The following is a 21,725-nucleotide window of genomic DNA, read 5'->3' as shown; positions in this document are numbered from 1 at the left end:
GAGGCATTCACATGAAGGCTTCCTATCTAACATGGGCTCAGTGGGGGCACCTCCCCAGGTAACTAGGGAGGGCGCCCCCCCCCCCCCTCCCTACTTACCTAAGAGCGGGGGGTGGGGGGGGGTGCAAAATCTCTCCCATACATTGACTTAGTAAGAAGCGAGGTCACTGCAATGAACCTTTGCCCACACTTGTGGGCAACCCTGCGCTGGAGCGAGCGTACCTGCGCACGCCTACGGGCACCACGGCCACTTTCTACTTTCATTCAATTTCTGTTTTTGTGCCTTTAGTACCAATTTCAACAGGGTAGGTAGGTGGACTAGCTTGTAGTTCATATTCGTTCAGCAAACTGGGACTGAGAGAACACAAAACAATCAGCGCTCGTGCTGTGTGGCTCTTCTCTGTCTGTCTTGTGTTTCCGCGCTTCCAGTTCCCTGAATGAACAGTAGCGATTTGGTTACTTGCAGACAAAATACCGAGGAAGCTTAAGTAATACCTTTTTTTTTTCTTTTCAAGCTTTTCTGAAGGGCCATCTGATGCATGTGCTCCACTTTTGTAGGATATGGTAGACTGGGTGGGGTGGTTATGATGCATGGTACTTGAACCATTGTGCAAAAAAAATGGGATCAAGGAAAAAAGAAGATAGGGTGCTGTATACTTGCTGCTTAGTTGATTGGTAGAAAAATTTGTTATTTTTAGGCCAAATTGTATGTATGTGTACATGCTCACTGTCAAAAACAGCCTATAGGTAAGCACACAAAGAGTGTTAAAACTTTGTCTCACACACAAGCATGAAATATGCTGACATTATTCCTCACTATTCATATTTATCTCTTTAGTATATGAGGCTACAGAAGGCTAGCTGGCTTAACGGTTGATTCATTAAACAGTTTAAATTAAGTTCTTTGGTAATGAATTCTAGTGTTCAAGCATTCTGGTGCTCAAGACAGGCAGATGTGTTAATGTCAGACTGCTTCAGCGCCAGCATTCATTAACAAAGAAATTAACCAATCTGGCATAGCACTGCTATTATTGTGCGCTGCACTCAATTCTTTCTTGATACTGGCGTACTGCTCGTTCACTATGATGCCGGTACTAGGGAAGTGGCAGAAGTGTTTCACATGTCAAGAAAGGAAATCAATTGGGCAAGCATTCTGGTGCTCTGGGGCTGGAGACAAATATATAGATGTGTTAATTTGAGGCTTCCAGAAGAGTTCATACGTGTCAGTTATACCCAAACAAAAAAAAAAGGAGTCTTTTTTTATTCGTTACAAGCTGCCCAACACAGCAGCCAGAGATCGCCGCTGAAACCAAGAAGCCGGAGCCAATGCCCTTTGAATCACTTTGTATACAGGGTGCAGTTTGTTGGTAAGTTTAAGGGGTATTGAAGGGGCCCTGCAACACTTCCAAGTGACCATCGATCGGCTTCATAAAGGAGTTGTTTAATCGCGATTTGACCGCTGCGAAAATTTTGAGAATCCGTCAAATGCGAGTGGCGGTACCGATTTTTGGTGCACGCTGGCATTGCTTTCTCTTCCCTCGCCCCCACAAGTGCGCCAGATGCTGGCTATAGGCAGGGTGAAGGTAGGTACGTGGTGAAGAAGTTACGTATAACCGCCAACTTATTTATTTATTTACTTATTTATTTGGCCTCCAAAAGTCCGCCTACTTTCAGTGTGATCGCGGTCGCAGTGCCTCGATGTGCTCGTTCGCCTCCGCTCCGTTTGGGGGCGCGCGCATCGAGGCACTCTAGTTCACACTAAGGAAACTTGTTTCATCTAGGGACCTTAGTTCACACGGGCATGTGGCGGCCTCCCGCGGCATCCTCAGTGACTATGCAGCTCGTGATGCTCAAATCAGCCATTGGCCGTGAATTCGGATATACGGCGTAGTAGTGTGAGTATATGACCTCACTTCAAAAAAAAAAAAAAAAGAAGAGTGAACGAATCATTTCTAGCTGACTGAGATTTTTTGTTTTTATTCCAGGCCACAGTGCTGTGCCGAAATGTTTGGCTCACGTATTCTCAGGAGCCTCGATTTCCTATTGGCAGTGTTTTGTGGCCATGTTGAAGAGATGTTGCGGGGCTCTTGAACGCGTGGCATAGTCGCGGCGAAGGTTCAAAAGAGTGGCTTTTCCAGAGCCCATCGTAGACTCTCTTTGAGCAACTAATACAAGTATACACGCAAGGTATCCCCTACGCCATAAACCCACGTCGTGAAGAAATGTGCGCCCACTACGCCATCAATTACTCGTCATTCTATGGAGAAGCGATGGTACCCGCTACACATCTGTGAGGCATTCTGTGCACATTGTTTATGTGACTGGTGATGATGAATTATGCCTGGACACTTTGTGGTTCCGGGAAGCCTCAAAGCACACTTTCGTTCTACATTTCCTCCCCGGGCTGTTATATATATTAGACAAATTTAGTTGTGCGTCCGCAGCAGCCTACGGACGTGGCCTGTCATTGAAAATGGCTATCAGGCTGCGTCCGTACAGCTGCTGGGGACGCTAACTAAATATATCTAATAACGCGATTTCTTGCCGGGCATGACGTCTGCATCAACGTTTCTATAACTATATACTTTGCAGTGTATAGATCTTTTCGCAAAAGAGCTTCAAGCATCAGCGTTGCTCTGTGGTATAATACTAGATTGCCACGCAAAGGCCCAGGTACAAATTTCGTATGTCGATGGCTATTCTTTCATTTCGTTTCTTATTTTGGGAGGGGGGGGGGGGGGGAGGACATTGTTTTATCGCCCCGGCCTTCCCGCTTCTTTCAGTCGCGGATTCGGAAGGAGCTTCAGTGCCTCAAACTCGTGTTCGCACGTACCGTTCACTCGACCCATCTTTTAACAATAACGTAGCTCAGCAGAATGTGCCTCCGTCTGAAGTGTGGTAACACGTAGTTTGCGTTAATTCGTCCATTTTATTACAAGAAAACCGATCAGAGATAGCTCGCGTCCTGGCTCAAAAGCGAATCAATGGATGACACTGCAACAGAGTTGGAATGTCACGCGAAGAACAAGCACCTCGAAACCTGTCGCGCGCTGCTCAAGCACAAAGGACGGTTGAAAAGAATACACACAGAGCGAACGCGAACTAACGACTGCCCTTTGAAGTGCGCTGTTCGAAGACAAAGCATGCAATGAAACGAACGAAACTCATACACGGGATGTGTGCTAATAAACAATTGTCGCAGTTGTTACTTCAAGCTGTTAGCGCAGCTGGCTCCTTCCGCAAATGCGGCAGCTACAGCGAGCGAATGTTGTGTAACTTCAAAACAAACCATCCTTCATCACGAGAGAGCTCTCGCACATGGAGACCATGTCTTGTAGGGACAAACTACAATTAAGTTGTAACGGTAGGAAGCGGGCATCGCAACGAACGGGATGACGCGACCTTTGAAGCACGCGCCGTTCGCGCCATCTCGCTGGTGAAAAAGAGAAAAGGTTGAAGTGCCTCTGATCTCTGCATACCAGCAGCGGTAAATATATAACAATATATTTAAGTATATATATGGCTGAATGGCGTATACGTTTTGTGTGTTAAACGCCGCACTCTGCTGAGTGTGAAGTCGTAGCTTCTAATCCACTGTGACCCGCTTTGGAAAATTTCTTGTGAAATATTTCTCTTCGCCGCTTTTGTATATATAGAGGCGTACACGTATATGAGACGTGAAAGCGACTTTAAATAACAGCAAAGCCAGCCGGGAGTATCCACATGATAACCATCTCGACAGCAAATGAGTGGGACCAATTAAATTTGTCATATGTGAAGCTACAGCTACGGCCGCAAGCGCATCATGAGCGTGACGTGTATACTATAATCATATTATTACATGACGCGCATCTCATGATTATCATGTTTGCACCCGTCATACACCTTCGTCATGCGTTCCCGTCACGTAATACCAAATTTGGTATATGTACGTGAAGCTAGCGAAACGACCGCGAGCGCACCGTGAGTGTATGCAGTCATGACTTACAAGACGTGCATGTCATGATTTCCACGTTAGGGCCTGCCACTTATGTCCGCCTTGCAGCCATACCATACCAGTTTCGCAATATGTGAGCGAAACCACCGCAAGGTCAGCAAGACCAGGACATGTAATGACGTTCAAGACATACATGTCATGCTTTTCGTGACTCTAGTCACTTATGCTCGTCATACAGGTATGTTGTGCCATAAAAATTTTGTTATATATTCCATCATCGAAACAGCCAAAAGAGCTGAAAGTCGTAGGCGGCTAGTAGATAGATAGATAGATAGATAGATAGATAGATAGATAGATAGATAGATAGATAGATAGATAGATAGATAGATAGATAGATAGATAGATAGATAGATAGATAGATAGATAGATAGATAGATAGATAGATAGATACGCTCAATGTCGCCGAAGTTCGCTAAGAAATGCTTCGCATTAAAAAAAAATTGGCCCCGTATCTGCATGCTTCACTGCAAATGTCGTCGAAAGATGATAGTCTCACGTCTGGAGAGAGTGGACAAAACGTTTATTTGGTGTTCTGCGTGAGAAAATCGGCGAATTGTATTAAGGAGGTGCTGCGTTAGAGTGTTTCGACCCGTACAGCGAAGGCGAAGGAGCGCATCGAGGCACGTTAGACACAAGCGCTATCTGGCAATTATCTTCGAAAAAGAAGGAAGGCGTGCGCGCTTGTCTCGGAGGCCGTAAGGTGTAGAACGCATACTGACGTGCAGGTGCCACCACCGTGTTGTCTTAGCAAAGCGATGGAAATGCTTGCCTTTTTGAGCATAGCGTTGCCTTGTCAGCGCAGCGTGATAAATGCTACGGTGCTTTGAATTGCTCACGTATGCTTTTCCTAGTATAAAGACACCTATACACATATTCACGTGTTGTTATGGTGCCTCAAATATGCGCAATAATTGCATTTCAATTGACAATCAAACAAGTGTGAACGCTTAAACTTGAGCAATGTTGGTGGGTGCTGCGGATGGGGTAGGCTGTTCGGGATATTGTTTGAAGCCGTTTGAAATATCGTTACGGTGGACAAACAGAGAAATGTACAGACAGACCAAATTTTTTGCGTCGAAGTACGCCAAGAATGACTATCGTCTTAAAAAACCGCCCACTGGCGGCAGATGCCGACTGGTAAAAAACCGGCCGAAAACCGGACTGGTGGCAACCAGTGGAAACCCCGAAAAAACATGGATGTCGGCTTACCTACGTCCCTTTTTGAGTTTGAGCCACTCATGACTTGAACTGAGGCAGTTGCGACTTCGCAGCCGCGCGGTGTGTGTATAATGTTTGAGCGGCGCGCAGGAAGTTGCTATAGCTGCTTGCCGTTGATATTCTCGCGACATTCTAGTTTCTTGCTATCTCGTCTATTGCTTTGTCATTGATGCGAAACTTCTATGGTTATGCATTGCAGCAGCTACTTCGAGAAATGTCATAGGCAAAGCTAACTGAACTCCCACGGCAGTCACAACCGATAAAAAAAAAATCGTTTCTTTGTTTTCAATGGATGGGCCTTGGTATTGAGCACGCTGCTCTAATCAATTCAAACTTTCTTTTTTATTATTTTTAAAATAGCACTTGAGCTGTAAGGAGCACATTTCTTTGACCATGGGGCCCCGTCCATGTCAGTTGACGAATGGAAAAACAATCCAGGTGACCTCCTCCAGGTGATCGATTACGTCACGCAATGACAGCTTTTTATTTCACGTCTTTGTAACGTCACAAATATTTTAATGTTACTGAGGTCCTAATGACGTTGTCAGTTCACATCGCTGATGAGTCGAAGGTAGCCGAACCCGGTGGCAGCTGCATCGGTTATACGTGAGGCGCATGAAGATTCACTGCAGAGCGTTAAGCTTATCGTTCGTGTTTCGCCACGTATATGTCGAGTCTAGGGGCGTTTTCGTCGTGGTCGTACGAGGAAAAATGGGTCGACCACCCATTGTGATTGACCCACTTTGAAAACACAGTTTTGACTGTAAATATTTAAGTCTATTTGTATTGTCGCTTTTCGCTGCCTGTAATTTTTTGTAATTTAGACTTTTCATTTTCTGAATGAAGGGGCCAGTCAAGCTGTAACATGCAGCTTTTTTCCCTTTGTAAAAAATCGCGTATACAATCATTTTTTCATGTACTTGCCTTGTGGTTGAATTAACTCAAGCTCAAATTGCAGAATTATAACTTACCAGATTATATGCTGTAGTAAAAGTGGAACCAAAATTTATTGATATCAATTTTAGAAAACTTCATGGTCATTACGATGACAATTTCACGTTACTTTCTTCAGGGGTGGTGCCAGTGGGGGCACTTGGGGATAGGGCAGCTGCCCCCCCCCCCCCCAAAAAAAAAAAGGTTTCCACCTGCCCCTTAACTTATCCATGCTGCCCCGAGAGTAAACGTATTCAAAATACAGCGCACATATTCCCCGCCGCCCGGCCCCTCTTGAAACAACCCGCTTATCGTGGATGTACTCCTGGTAGAAAAAAAAAAAAAAGAATAGCGCCGCCCCTGACTTTCAAGAAAGGTCTGTGTACTCAGGTACAGTGTACTAGAACCCTCTTCTAGTACACTGTAACCCAGGTTCAGGTGGACGTAAGAGATCCACGAGTGGTAGTATTTCCCGAGTTCTGCACAGTATGCGGCGTACTTTGTAATCACATCGCGATTCTGGTACGTAAAAACCCGTAAATAATTACGGCTTTTTTTGTTGCGCTTTGCAATTTTTTTGGTGTGAAGCGCATTTTTCGCGGTCGTGTATGTTCCCCAACAGTGCGGCTGGGACTTGTTTGGGAATAATTAAACGGCCATATAAAGGAGACCAACAAATGCCGTGTATTGAAATGCTCACTGTAATTATCATCATATACATGCGGCCCTACCTTGAGCTATCGCAAAAGTTTACCTGCTCAAATAGCCGGTGAGAAGGAATTATTATTATCACCCCTGGCACAGGGAAAAGTGAAGGCATAACCCCCCGCCCCCCTTCACCCCCCCCCCCCAAAAAAAAAAAAATTCTGGCTACGCCCTTGTACTTCACTATGCCGGAAACTCAACGATACCAACGAGTCGTGTTGATAAGATGTAAGCATAAAATAGAGACGCACACTGTCCGCGTCGGGGTGGATCAGTGATTACGGCGCTCGGCTGCTGATCCGAAGGTCGCGTGTTCGATCCCAGCCACGGCGTATTTCGGTGGGGGCGAAACGGTATATAGGCGCCCGGGCACTGTGCCATAACAGTCCATCCACTGCGATATTCCTCATAACCATAGATATTGCGATACTGGGACGTAAAATCCCAGGCGATAGTGTTATTGCGCGCGTGCACGCACACGCACGCACGCACGCACACACACACACACACACACACACACACACACACACACACACTAAAAAAAACACGTTCCAATGCATTTCCAAGCTGAAGTCGTTTTGTCAGCTCTTATCAATCATGAATAATATTATCTGGGCTTGAACGTCTCAACGTCACGATACGATTATGGAAGACGCCGCGGTATTGCAGGCCTCCGAACATTTCAACCAGTTTGTACTCTTTAACCTGCACCTAAATATCACACGTGCATGCCTCAAACATTTTCGTCTCCGGGCAAAACACAGCCGCCGCAGCCGGGATTTGATCACGTGACCTTCGGTTTAGCAGTCGGGTGCCGTAACCATTATAAACCACCGTGGCGGGGCAGATTGTATCTTACTTCCGCTTCAGAAACAATATTAAAGGTCTATACTCGCCGACTTCATCCACTGCGGTGGCAAATCTACGTGGGTGGTTCGATAGTAATGCTTTATCAATTTGAGCGCTGTGGTTATATATCGAACAGCACTCCAGACGCGCATGTCACGATAACAAGCATCCGGCCGAAAGCGCGGACCTATTACATGTACAGCTGCTGCAGTATGAACTCCACGTGATCGGTAAACGACGTTCTTTTTTTGTTGTTGTTGTTGGCACATGTGTCGTTTGTGCAACGGAAGTGTTTGATAAATACGTTACGGCGGTGAGTTCTCCTTTCACTCATATGCACTTGCAGCAAAGGTAACGAGTGTATTAATTCAGCCGTATCATCGCATCACCTCTGCACCGTGTATCAGCTACTGATGATTGCACGGGACATCCTGGACGCACAACATGGCTCCAACACGGCGGCTTAGATGATGTCAAGCCAGCATAATGACGTGGCGATGAACCTGCTTCAGTGTGATAACGAAGTCGCTCAAAACATTAATACACCTCTGTCACATACGAATAACGAAGGAATCAGCATGCGATCGACACATCACATCACAAAGAACAGAGCATCACCGCAAAGCACGTCATCACAGAGCACACCACAACACTTATACGTGTATACTTAGCGTCATTTCATTACCTATCGCTCAATAAAAAAAAAAAAATTACTTAGCGGTCAGCTTCCCTCCACATGCTTCGCATAACGTCGATTCCCAAGGTATGTGGGATGTGCCGATTTTTTTTTTTTTTTCAGATTGCACACGCAGACTGGGGATGGTGAAAATGAAGCTGCTGATGGGCCTCGCCATCCTAACATGCCAGCAGAAGGTACAAATTTAAAGCGAACTGCAATGACTGCACAGAAAATTCGGACAAAGTTCTATGCGTTTACTAAAAAAAGAAACTAATAAATAATAAAATTGGTACAACAGACATGTGTACCCTAAATGGCAACGAGTGCGAAACAATAGCACAGATTCATAGAATGTGTGGAAATATGAAAACACTTGTTATTACGGTAACACGTGTAGGTTGCTGAATAATGCTTTTGCGGATGCCAGTAAGAAACATAGTATTGAGGCGGTCATAACATGAGGTGTCCGAGAATTTCGGCACAGTGTAACTTGACACAGACAAATTATAGTTCTACACTTTGGTAACACAAAACTACTTTGCACTCTGGTATCGCATAATGAAAGGTGAAGTGTAAGAAATAAACCAATTTCATTGTTTTTGTTTTATAAAAGTATGCAAATTTGTAGTCAATTAATTTGTTTACACGTACATGTTGTACTGTAAGGGGACAATGCACAACAATTAGGAACAGATGGGAAAGTGACTGCGCTTCTATTTTTGAACAATGAAATTTGTTAAGTGCGACCTAGCTCAGGCGATTTGCCTTTCTTATTGGCTCTGTCCACTGGGAAAATATTCTGTGTAGGTCATTGTTCACTGCCATATCAGGAAAACCTGGGATCGCGTGGTGTGCCGTCGCACTGTCGGGAATCCCTCGTTTCGGCAAGTACGTCAAACGAGGTTTGCTGAGTCGGGTCGCACAAGGGAAAAACGTGAGATGACGTTTAAACCAGCTGAGCAGCGCAATAAACAGCGCAGAATATGTAGTTCACTTTATTGACGAGCTGAAGACGTCATAGACCCGAGCATGAGGCCATGAGCGCGCGTGCAAACCACTCGCACTGTAATTGCTTATTACTCAGTGAGCCTTCCTTCATGATTGTCTGAATTTAGTTTTTGTTGTTGTTAAATTGGGTTCAGGGAGGAGAAGATCAAGGTGGTGTGCGTAAAAGCCTGCGCCCCCATACGGGATCTAAATGGGAATATCACTGTAAACGTTTGTCTTGGATTTGTAGGCCATAAATTCGCTGATTCATTTATTGTGATAACAAAATGGTGATGGTGATTGCACAAATAAAAAAGCTCAGTAATAATAGGACGTTTCGGCTCCCACTACGGAAGCCTATCTCGTGAAATAAACTATACTATTGTGTGCAAAATAAAAAGACGTCCAAACTCCGAAGCATCTGCCCCACGGACGTCCATCTGCCCAAGTTGAGCATGATGGACGTCCGTGGACCATCGCATTGTTCGTGTACTCGAAGTGCTTTCGCATAGCGTCCCATTAAGAATTGTGAGATGAAAGTAATTAACATTTGGTGTTCGTTAGTTCTCACGTCTTCCCCGTAAAATAAGCGGCGGCAGTCAGCGTTAATGCCGTGTTTCCTGCATCCGCACAATTAGCGTACCATAACACGAGGAAGCGCCGTGAAATGCCATGTAAATCAAGACCCCCTTTCGACGCATAGCAAGCTGCCACCTGTGCGCCTACGTTGCGTAGTTGAAATCATTTTCGTATGAGCAGGTGCGCAACCACCTGCCCAATGTCGAACAGCGGCGCCGGAGCGCAACACGGAGCAGTGAAACAATCACAGAAAACCAAAGCACTCGCAACAGCATCGCGGCGATGACGATGAGTTATTCCCGGTGAGGCCGATTCACAGCGCCGCTAGGGCCGTTGCCGTCGGGTTGCTGCGCTTCAGGAAAAGTGTCTTCTCGCCGTACACGCAACGGCATTGTGCGATATGTAGCGGAACTTTTACTCTGGCCGCCAGATTAAATTTGGAGCCAAATTTAGGAGCGTGCCGCGCGCCTTTTATTTTTTTCAATTGGCCGACAGTGTTGGCCAATCATCTGGCGGTGGCGTCGACAGCGCCGCGTGTAGCAGACGGCGCGCTGCGCTCGCTCAGTCGCTGCTTCATTAGCAGCCGCGAGAGAGAGAAAAACGAAGGCGAAGAGGGACCCGGCGCTGCAGCGGATCGTGTGCCTGCGCGCCGCTGTTTTGGAAGGCGAAAGTGCGTGTCCGACCTCCTCCCGTGTCCTCTGCCGTGCTCTTTTCTCGTGGTGGTGTTTTGGGTCGTTGCTGACCCCCCGTTTCGTGTGCAACGGTGGTGCCCCTGCGCGGATGTACTGCTAAGAAAAAGAAGAGAGACAAATCCGACGGCGCCAGAGCCATGAACCGTCCGCGCTACGACGTCCCGCCGGAGCTGACGAACCTGCTGCTCGAGTTCACGGTGAACGTGATGATCGAGCGGCCCAGCGACCTGGTGGAGTACGCGGCGCGCTACTTCTCCGGGCTGCGCGACGAGCGACAGCGCAGCGCGTCTTCGGGCCGCCCGCCGGCGATCGCCGAGAACGACGAGGCCATCTACAGCGACGACGAGGAGCCCATGCCCAGTGAGTAGGGCGCCTCAGTAACCCCCCGCTCTCGCGGCTCCCAGGCCCTAGGCCTAACCGGCGGCCGGCTTCCCCGGAAGCCAAACGCGCGACCCTCCGAAAGTAGTACGGTAGCGGCAGCGAGGCGCGCCCACCTCGCTCGGGTTCCGAGCCCTCGCCGTTTACCGCCCTCGGTTTCGGAGGCGGCATTTCTACCCATCTCGTCTCCGAGGTGGGTGTTTACGTGCGCTCGGCGAGGCGACGATTTGTATGGGGACACTTGTAGCTCGCTGCCGGCGCCCGTCGGCTTTCGCTTACGGGCTTCCGACTCACCGGCGCGTGTAAAAACAGCAGCCCGCGCCGCGGAGTTGTACGCGGCGACGCTCCGTTGCACGCCGACAAAACCTGCTGCGAGACTTCGCTTGCGTAACGTATCCCGAGCTCGCGCACGGGTACGGGGAGCCGCGACGCTGAAGCCCACCCGGGGCCTGCGACCGGGTCGGCAGGCGTTGAATAACACGCGACTGTCGTGAACGGAAGTAACGTTTATACGGGTTGTATAGTAATCGTCTTACGTACGCGATCGTGTTTTCCGGCTTTGGACGAACCATCAGCATGCGCCGGCGCAGCGGGTGGTCTTGCACAACACCTGCTGTTTCCGCAGAGATTTCGAGGGCATAATGATTAGGATCCATCATGCTGTGATTAGCTTATATAGCGTTAACAACGACGTGTCGGCCTTGAACGTCGTCTTGTTTCAAACGCGAAGACGTCATCATCGTGTTTTTTTTGTCATACATGTTCCTTTTAATCGGCAAAAATATGCAGCGCAAAACTTCGAACACGGGCAAAGTGGACGATTCCACAAATATGATTCCATAACGGCAATATGGTGAGGTATGGTGATGAAATAAATTCTCAAGACACAGAAGACTGTACTGCTTTCACTGTGACAGCTTATGCACGATACCCTTCAAAAGCCACCACTGCTGCCAAGCCAGAAGAGACGTCTAGTAACAGTGTACCTTCAGCTACCACAGCATATCTGATTATTTAACAACAGTTTAATATGTACTTTACACTTATCAATGCAGCACCACTGCATGTGCACATTTTTTCTTTCGTTGGTATGACACTTCAAGGTATTGATGATGTATTCACTTGTACCAACCATCGCATCACTTCCACGTGTCATGAGATGAAATCCAGCCTGCACAAAGTTGGGAACACCTGTAAGGTATTTCCATTCAGCGTTAGAATGGAAATACCATTCTAACAGTTACATTACAGTTACAGCTGTAAGAAAACTAACCATTCAGCGTTAGTTTTTCTAAAACCACCAGACTTTGCATTTCCGACATTATAGCAATGTTATGACATAAAACGAGCTTTGCATGCACTGCATAACGCTGTTGCTAGTACAGTGAAGCCATTGATTCACAGGTAAACACATGCCAAACATATGTCGCTGGCCTGCACTCGTTTGTGGTAGCCGCTGTTATGACAGTAACGAAATGTGTAGATTTACTTTGATGTAATCATGCATAGACCTTTCATCTGTTGAAATCGGACCTGTTTTTGGTAAACTGGGTGTTGTAGCTAATTACTCAGGCTGTTGTGAGAATTTCTGCCATCTTTCTTGGTTAATAGCTGCTGGGCCTTCGTTCCGTTAAAAGAATGAGATTTAAAGCTTTTTATTTGGGTTCTTTGTAGTCTCATATTAGCATAGTCACAAAAAACATACTTTGCTATGGTGATCTTTGTAATTACTCTTCGATGCACTGTGCAAACCGATTACTTCGTGTGTCAACATGGAAATATGCACATACCTTTTATGGTCGTCGTCAAAATTTTCATGCTTACGAGTTTCCTCCACATCAATGTTGTGAGCACAATGTTTACTTCCTCTGTTATGTTACAGCACCTAACCAGAACTACACTGATGAGTTTCATAAAAATAAAAAACTGCGTTTAAAAGCTCCTGATTGTATCTGTAAGGCCAGACCTGTTCGCAGCTGGCAACAGGTGACCTATAATCTTAGTGTGTAACAGTGAAAGGAAAGAGGTAAACAAAAAGGAAGTGTTGCTCTCGGCACAATCACAAATGATTCATTCGCTTCCGCTAAAACTGTTGAGTACAACCTGTTTCCAGTTTCGCTTGTAGAAGTGCTTGCTACACGCAGTTTAACGAACGCTCCGCTAGCGGCGTGCAATGTGGCACAGGACTTACTGCTGCATAGCTTTGCAGTAGTTGCAAAAACTTCATGGAATTTTTGCATGCGGTGTACTGCACGTTTTGTGAAAGTTTGTCTAACGTTTGATTTTAATGTTGTTATATTCCAGTATAGCCTGTCTCCTATAAAACTTGTTGCCGCTTTATTGCTTTTATTTATATTGTTATAGCGACAATGCACACTTTTCATCCATGAGTTATTTAACACGCTTTTTATGGAAGTTCACTGAGCTGTTAATTTTGCTCTTACACTATGTTCAGTAAAGCAGGATTGACAGTTGGGTGGTTTGGCACAGATACATTGTTAAAGGGACACTTAAGAGAAACATGGACTTGGTTTAGATTGATAATTTGTAGTTTGAGAACTCTAGTGTCACTGGTTTCACTGTCATAAGTTCTCTATTAGCGATGAAAATCAAAGTTAAAGTTTCATTTTTAAATTTTACGCTGAAACCTCCGCACCTGATGTCACTAAATTGAAACTGTATTATTGTATTTTTGTCACACGAGCTTGATGAGATTTTCTGCAACTTGGTTTGTTAGGTCTTTAGCACCCATAGATGGCAATGTACTCTATTTTTAATGACGAGGAACAGCGTAGGGCATAGTAGGTGCCATCGAACTCTGTTACGTCTCGGTGTTTGGTGCGGGAAGAGTGGTATTTTCGGCACTGTGAAGCTGTACTTTAGTATTATGTGAAAAAAACGTTTTTGTGTTTAGTGTCCCTTCGAGAAAAAAAGCACGGCAGTTGCAAGTTGGCACTTGTGTTTGTGTGGTCCCCAGTTTTTTCGTATCCATCTTTTGTGTCATCGATATAATACATCAAGGTTCTGTCAGTATCACTTCATTTATTTGTTTTCCTGTTAATGGTGGGCATGCCTCGCTGAACTTGGAAGTCCGTTTGAGTGTTGTTTGGCCAAACATTTGCACACAAGAAGAGAGAGAGCAAAAAAAGAAATTTTACATAGCGTTATCCTCCTAGCTCTTTCTGCTGGAGCACTTCCAAATGAACAGTAGCCATTTAACTTTGTCAGCGTAATCACATAGAGCAAATTGTTGATTAATTGCAGTCTGATATTACATTCACTGATCTACACGTCCACTGTTATTTTTTCGAAGTTATACATTTTTTAAATGTTCGTAGTAAACTACCTCAACAATACAGCTGATTAGAGATCAGAGGAAATAAAGTTTGCATTGTTTTTTTTTGTTAAACAGCAAATAACCTTTTGCAGGTCATCGTATATTTTAAAGGAGTCGAGCGCTTGTACGTGTCCCTGAAAGCCATATAATAATAATAATAATAATAAAAATAATAATTCTTTGTTAGCATTTTGAAAAGCAGCACAGAAATACAAAATTGGCCTGCCGAAGCCTCATTGGGATTGAAGGCCAGAGCCGACAGACACCAGGCCATAAGATTTAATGTATCTAAGACTACATAGATGTAGACACTTCTTTTTTTCCACGTATGTATAGAAAATAACGATGTGCTTATACAGCACTACAAGACAAAATAAAACTGATACTAATACGAGTAGCATCAGCTAGCCTAACATTCGATCGTGCAATAATATCAGGCAAGTATCTTATGATATTCTTGCCTGCTTTTTCAATTGGTGCTGAATTTGTACTTTATTTCGAGATTTGTCCGGTGTTCATTCAGCAGAATCGCAGTACTACAGCATGTGCTTACAAGAAGGGATTTCATTGGTTGGGTTCTCACTCAATGAGCCCGTCATATCGTTTCTTCTTTATTTTATAATCATATACAAATGAGGTAGAAAGAGTAAATTACAGGAAATGGGAAATGTGCATGCCAGTGCACAAGCAAGCAGGTGCACACAATAAAAGTGTTTTAAAATTCACACTTACTTCTCATGGAGGTTGTCTATGGCTGTCGTAGCTAAAAAATAGTGATGTCAGAAACAAGTTTATTCTCACAAGTTTTTATTTTTCTGTTTTTAACTGATTCGTATTCATGGTCACTGATTTAGCACAATAAATTAACAAGGACAGGAAGAGAAACAACGCCGACACGACGCTGATTTTTTTTTCTGATAACATCCTTAATCTGGAATTATTCCTTCGGACTGTCTACTATCTGAGGAAGACGTGTGTGCCGATGTACCAATACGACAATACTTCGTTACCGCTGTCGGCTTACATGTTCTCACTGTGTCCACATTGTTGATTCTCCGTCCCTGTTCATTCAATGTGCTAAATAAGTGAACATGAATTACAAACATGCACATACATGCGAGCCGTCATGATTTGTATGATTGATACAGTGATGGCTGGCACTGTATTCATGACACAACCTCATCAGAAATCTGAATTGAATCTTAAATCTGAATTAGTGCTCTGCTGACTACACTTGCTGTATTATATGATTGGTGGCAGCATATAAAGGTTATTCGCGGCTCTTTGAAGTGTATATCGTGATTGTTGAGCGCCGTAAACTTTCTGCTAAAAAGGGAGTTTGTCTAAAAAGCACTCATAGACCGATAAGTGTTTTACAATTGCTCAGCACGCACACAAGTTTGGACTGTTGAGGAATAGAGCAGGATAAATCTAAGTTAAATATGATTACTTGCTGCATGTAAAAATTGTATGTGATTGGCTAATGTATCACCTCCTGTTGGGTTGATCATGGTCAGTCAGTGATTTTGCTGCTTATGTTCCATCCAAATGTGAACTGCTCTTTGTCGACTTTGTAATAGCTTTTTGTACACTTCACTACACTTTGACCATTTAAAAACTGTTTCCTTTGGAATGTAGAATGCTTTGTGTAAGCATACCCAGTGGAAGTTAGGAAACCATTCTATGGCAAATGAAAAGAAAGGCTGTTTAGTTGTAAATAACGACGGGGGACAACTTTTACAGTGTGTGTACTTTCAAATATTCTTGGAATTTTGTAAAAAATCAAGCGTAAGGGATATGGAATAGAGATGGAAATAAGCCAAAGTTTGTGTTGCTCCCTCCGTTTTTCACTTTACATTCTCAGAAACTCAAGTAAAGAATATCAAATTTGAAAATTTCTAGCGCTCCTGCTTCTGTGCTTGTTTGGAAGAAATGCATCTGCTGTTAGTGAATCTGGAGTTAACTGACCTAAACATATCGGTCTACTTTTCTGTCCGATCTTGATGTTGTTCCCAGGAGGCAATTCTTTTAGCTGTCTACAGTTGAGGGAAGGCTCGTGCGTTGCCTTACAAATATGACAACAATGCTTCATTACAGCTGCGTGCTTGCTCGTCCGCAAACAAAAGCCCCAGTCAATCTTTCTCTCTCTCTGCTCATTCACTGCCTTCCTTACTTCCATTGATGATTAATCCCAGCCAAGCAGGACAATGCTCAATCAATGTTTGTTTTGTTCTGTATCGGACAAGCTGCTGCTGTGTATGAAATGGAAGGCTGGCAGTAAATGTGACATTTTGTTAGGTTGAGTGCCATTGTTCCTGTTATTTTCGCTTGAACATAATTAATCATGTGCCACTTTGCAAATGTGTGTGTTGTGTATTATCACTCCTATATATGGCTGCGTTGTGTGTAATTCTACTGAACCAATGGTTCGTAAGGTCTTCCTGTGACTGTTGTGATGTTCTCGGTAATGTTCACTCTGTTATTGGCCGGAAATCGAGCCTTGTGACCTCGGATTCTTTTGTACTGACCCTGAAAGATGATGTCGCACTTACTCATACTGTTTTTTTAATCAGTCGCATCATCACGCAATTTTGTCCTCATTGTTTCATAAAGTGTTTCTTGTCTTTGTTTAATTGTGAATTCTTCCATGAAAAAGAGGGACCACAGCTGCAAACACACCTTGTGTTTTGTGATATTGGGAAATTTGCAAATACACATATCAAACATAGTATGTTAGAGAGAAAGGTGGTGCCGCAGAGATGCAAAATGTGGTTCTCGTGCTGGTCACCTAATGTTTCCAGTTTGTGAACATGGTAGCAATAGCTAGTTAGCAGCTGAAGTAACATAGCCTCAATTAACATCTGGAAGTGTATAACAGATGAAACGGGGTTGAAACCAGACAAAGATGTAAGTGATATTGTTGCGAAATCATTTTCAAGGGAAAAGAAAATCATAAGGGCTGTATGTTCTTGTCGAGTTTAGTTGATATTGCTGCATTTCTGTGATGCTTTAACTTGCATATGTGCACTTTCATCTTGCATCAGTAGGCTTAAAAAACTAGCCAGCGCAATCTACTTTGAGCTGTTTTAATATTGGACTAATTTACGAATGGGCTTTGCTGGCACTATATCGGGCTGTTCACTATGAGGTTTTGGAGCTTTAACAACTTTATAAACAGTGCTGCAATGAATGCATGCACATGAAAAAGGTTTGGTTGGCGCATTAGACGTCTTCTGACTATATCAATTCAAGTACTGACGACATGCAAAATATGAAAGCATTTGTTTAACAGCCCTAGGTGGAGGCAATCGTACGTCTTATTATGAATAGTTTATGGCTGGCGTTATCAGATTTTCCTGTACTAGATATCTATTTCTTTTTATTTTATATTTGTACATTTTGTGTGTTGGCACAGTGTCCTACTTTGCTTCCCCCTGATGTCTGTATACAGTATGTGCAATACTTGGTGGTGCTTATTACATAAGATACAACTTTGACCTGTGCTTTTGCTATGGCTGATGAGCCTTTTGCAGCCGGAGAAGCGACCCTCTGTTTGCTTAGTTCGATTGGCACCCTCAGACTGGCAGGGGGCTGTGATGTCTCCACTGTCTCGTTGCGCCAGTGTTTCTGTAACAACACGAAGCAAAGCAGAGGAACTGTTCTCCACACTCAAAATGTACATACATGTCGTATAAGCATAAGCATGGGTCGCCTCCTCCTCCAATGTGGCAGCCCAGTAGTAAGAAGAAAAATAAAATAATTAGAAAATAAAGATTCATAAAATGAAAATTGAATTTGCTTGTTTCAAGTGATGGCACATCCCAATTTCTGTACATAAAGTAACCATTAGGGGCTTTGAAAATGGCAGGGCTGCCTAACATCAGGGATGGCATTGATGAGTTAATCGACAAGTGCGCTGGTAATCTGAGTGTGAGTGGCAGTGGCAGCAAGAATGAAGAATATAGCTGTGCAGCTTGTGCGCACAAAGGGATACACTTCGAAAAGGGTAGTGCTTGCTGTTGGGGTTGTAGGAGGCTTATGTTGCATTACGGATGTCATATGTCATACTTGTCTGAAAGGTGGGCCAAATGGCCAAGTCCCATGTGGTCGAAATTGCGAGAGAAGTGTGGCCCACCCTACATGAGTCATGTTGCATGCACTAAAAAAAAAGAATTGAAGCACTTAACTTTTAAGCTAACGTTACATTACCTTGAGGATTTTGTTTGATTGTTATGTTAATGGTTCAACATGTTGCTGAGGAATTCTTCAAGAATTGTGTCTAAACTAGGGGGTACATTGCTGTCTCGATTGGATTGGTCAATATATTTAGTGCGCAGAAATGAAAATGAAACTGCCTTTTACCAAGCCAAATAGTGCTGTAAGTGCACTTTAGCCAACAGACTAATTAAATTGCATTTAAAAAGTCACTTTCAATTACTTTTTAAAGAATGGTTCCGCTTTCTGTGAAAGTGAAACTTTCATGTTGTACATCATGCTTTTTTGCTCTATAAGAATTTGCCATTTGTTGATGCTTTATTAGGTGCTCTCAACCCCCTATTGCCCTACTCCAGTGCAGGGTAGCATACCAGATACTACCTTCTGGTTAACCTCCCTGTCTTCCTATTCTCTATATTTCTACACTTGTGGCGGTGTTCTCCTCATTGTCCACAAGTTTGAGCGATATCAAAATGTTGAGCAGACACAGTGAATCCTTCTTTTCCATTGTTTGTAAAGTGACAGTTCTCTAATCTATTGTGGTGCTATTAAGCCAGTTCAATTTGTCGCTTTCTGGTTTTTCAATGGACACGTGCTTGGGGGCGCTCCGTTTTGTTTTTTGTTTTTTCCACTGTGATCTTTCCCCCGATTTTATAGCAAGCATTGTGGGGGTCATGGTTCTTAAACTGTGTAATCAATGAGATGTGGTGCGCGGCTGTCATCTTGTTCGCAGAAGGGAAGGCGCGAGTTGCGCACCCACAGCCCAAACCCAGGCCACCGAGCAGCCACAGCGACCCATTGATTCGCTCCCCCGACAAGACGACTCCGAGACCGGGATCGTGAAGGAATATAGTCTGCGACTGTGACTGGCATCCAGTCTCACGAGACGCACCATTCACCTGCACATTTGTATTCACAGATTCGGCATTGCTTTGAGCTTGATTAAGACAATTTCAGTCTGGAAAAATTACTAGTGGATGTCTTACTTACGAAAGGCCTCTTGCGAGGTTGTCGTGAGGTATGTGCTATCGACAAAAGACATAGTAGCATGTTAAGTTTTTGTGGCACTGAGTATCCCTTTCACTTCCAATGATTAAAGTATTTGGTTGTGAAACTGCGCGCTAGTGCATTCACGTTCAATGCACGGCTCCGTAAAAATAGCAGTGTCCTTTGAGGATTCTCTTTGTCACGAGATGCAGTCATCATGACATGCTCGAAGATCTTTTATTTTTTTTTTTTGAAAACTCTGCACTGGCTTTTTTCCTTTCAAATGTTTTCTATCAAGGCTCTTTCTCACTTGTGACTACCACTAATGGCGTGGTCATATGAAAGTGCCAGCTAGCAAGTGACGCGAGGTGGCCAATGTTTACACCTGCTGTTTCGAACTACCTGTTGGCACACCAAACTATGCTTGCACTGTGGTTGCATCGTAAAATAAACTGATCGCTTGTTTCACACATCTGATTAATTTCAAAGTTGGGGACTGCAGTCTGTCTGCTGAAAAATCAAGTACTGAGTGACTGAGCCAGGGCAGTTGCTGTTTGACCGAGTGTGAGTTTGTGAGCACATGAAACTATTTGTGACTAGTTTCTTTGCAACGACCTTAGTTGTGCGACTTTGGATAGTTACAGCTGTAAGAAAGGAAAATCGACGTAGATGGTCCTGAATTGTTCGATGACAGACACTCCATAGATGTACTGTTACAGCTCACTACATTTAAATGTGCTGGTTTAACATTAATTATGTTAATGCTTTGTCTAATTAAGCAAAAGTACTATTAACTGATCAAAGAAAAAGAAATTGCTCCAGCACATTTCGACTATAGGGGTTTCTCCGAGTGGTGGTTGCTATGAAATCACACAGAGCACATTTGAAAGTTCTAAGAAATTTGTTATAACTAGATGGTCGGAGAAAATGCGTGCTTTCTCAGGCAGTTGTTTTGAGTGTTGCAGCAGCTTGTTTTTGTAGCTATTCTGTGATGCTGCCAAGCTCAAGTTCGTGGGTTTGATTCTTCTTTTAGTAGCAATATGTTGATGACGTTGCAGTGGAAGAAATTCTCACATACTCACACACGTTGGCAGAAGGAATCAGTTATGTACCTTTGCAACCATCACATTATTGTGTTCTTTTGTTTGTGAGACTGCAGCTTTCCACAGCTGTGTTTTTATGCAAGACACTGTTCAGATGCAAAATCGCAATGGTGTCGTCTTCCCCATCTCTGAGAGTGTAAGTGTTCAGGACCGTGCTTTGGAGCACACCATTGAAAAGAGCTAGCTAGTTTTGTTATGGTCTTGGTAGCAGCTGTAATAATACATGTAACAAGCATGTTGGTTATTTGGAAAAAGGCATGTGCATTCCTGTGTACTTTGAACGCTTGTGTACATCGAACACGGGGTATTAGTTGCGTAGCAATAGTTTTCTTGTAATAACTTTTTGCTTGCTGCCATGGCACTACCTGTTTGGGTTGTGCAAGTCTGTACATAGCATACCAGAGAATGTGAGTGGTGTAAGCAAGCACAGATCCAGGTTCTTAAAGTGGAGGTGCTTGGTGGCGATGAATGATGATAATGTTTGCACTATAACCTTACTATCAATAATAACAATAAATTCATAGCGTGGCTCCAATGTATAGCTGCTGTGCACGCATTACTGTAGCTTCTAGCGCACTCCCACGCCTTGGTGCTCGAGGCGCTGCAAAATCACGCCCATGTGAAGCCGCAGAACGCTACACTACTATAGCAAAACATTTATTCGAGCTCTCCGAAAGGACGGTTGCGTTGGCTCTTGGCAGCTTTGTAAAAAAATAAACAAAAATGAGGTCGAGTTTTGAGACGTTGAATCACGGGACTCTGAAGTGAAACATTTAATCGGTCTGGGTTCGATCGATTTCACTCTGAAGACTCCGATGTCGTTAATCACACCATCATGTCATAGTTTCGTTTCTTGAATTTCGTGCCTAAATCGCCGTGGCATGGCGTCATGGACTTCAAAATGGTTTCAAGAGCGAAGCTCCTTAGGCCCGCACCCTGCCGCCGCCGTCGTAACTCCCTGCGCCTGGCAAGCACCCCGAGCGAAACGACAGGTGCACGCTCTCGGCGAAGCGGCAGTGCAGCCGCGGTGGCAGATTGTTCGCGCCGCACGCTCGCCTGTTCAGTCG

At 44.3% G+C, this 21,725-nt stretch overlaps 1 protein-coding gene across 1 annotated transcript in view; it reads left to right on the top strand.

Annotated features, from left to right (window-relative positions):
- Positions 1–10,542: 10,542 nt before the first annotated feature.
- Pka-R2 (cAMP-dependent protein kinase type II regulatory subunit) overlaps positions 10,543–21,725 on the top strand; it is a 134,415-nt gene continuing 123,232 nt past the window's right edge. Inside the window, exon 1 of the mRNA XM_075873770.1 lies at positions 10,543–10,998. Coding sequence (XP_075729885.1) covers positions 10,776–10,998 — 223 coding nt within the window. The 5' untranslated portion in view covers positions 10,543–10,775. The remainder of the gene's footprint in view (positions 10,999–21,725) is intronic.

Source organism: Rhipicephalus microplus, chromosome 9, assembly GCF_043290135.1.
Source record: "Rhipicephalus microplus isolate Deutch F79 chromosome 9, USDA_Rmic, whole genome shotgun sequence".
Taxonomy (NCBI): Eukaryota; Metazoa; Arthropoda; class Arachnida; order Ixodida; family Ixodidae; genus Rhipicephalus; species Rhipicephalus microplus.
The sequence above is the reverse complement of the archived record's forward strand: the minus strand, read 5'-3'. Positions and strand labels throughout refer to the sequence as shown.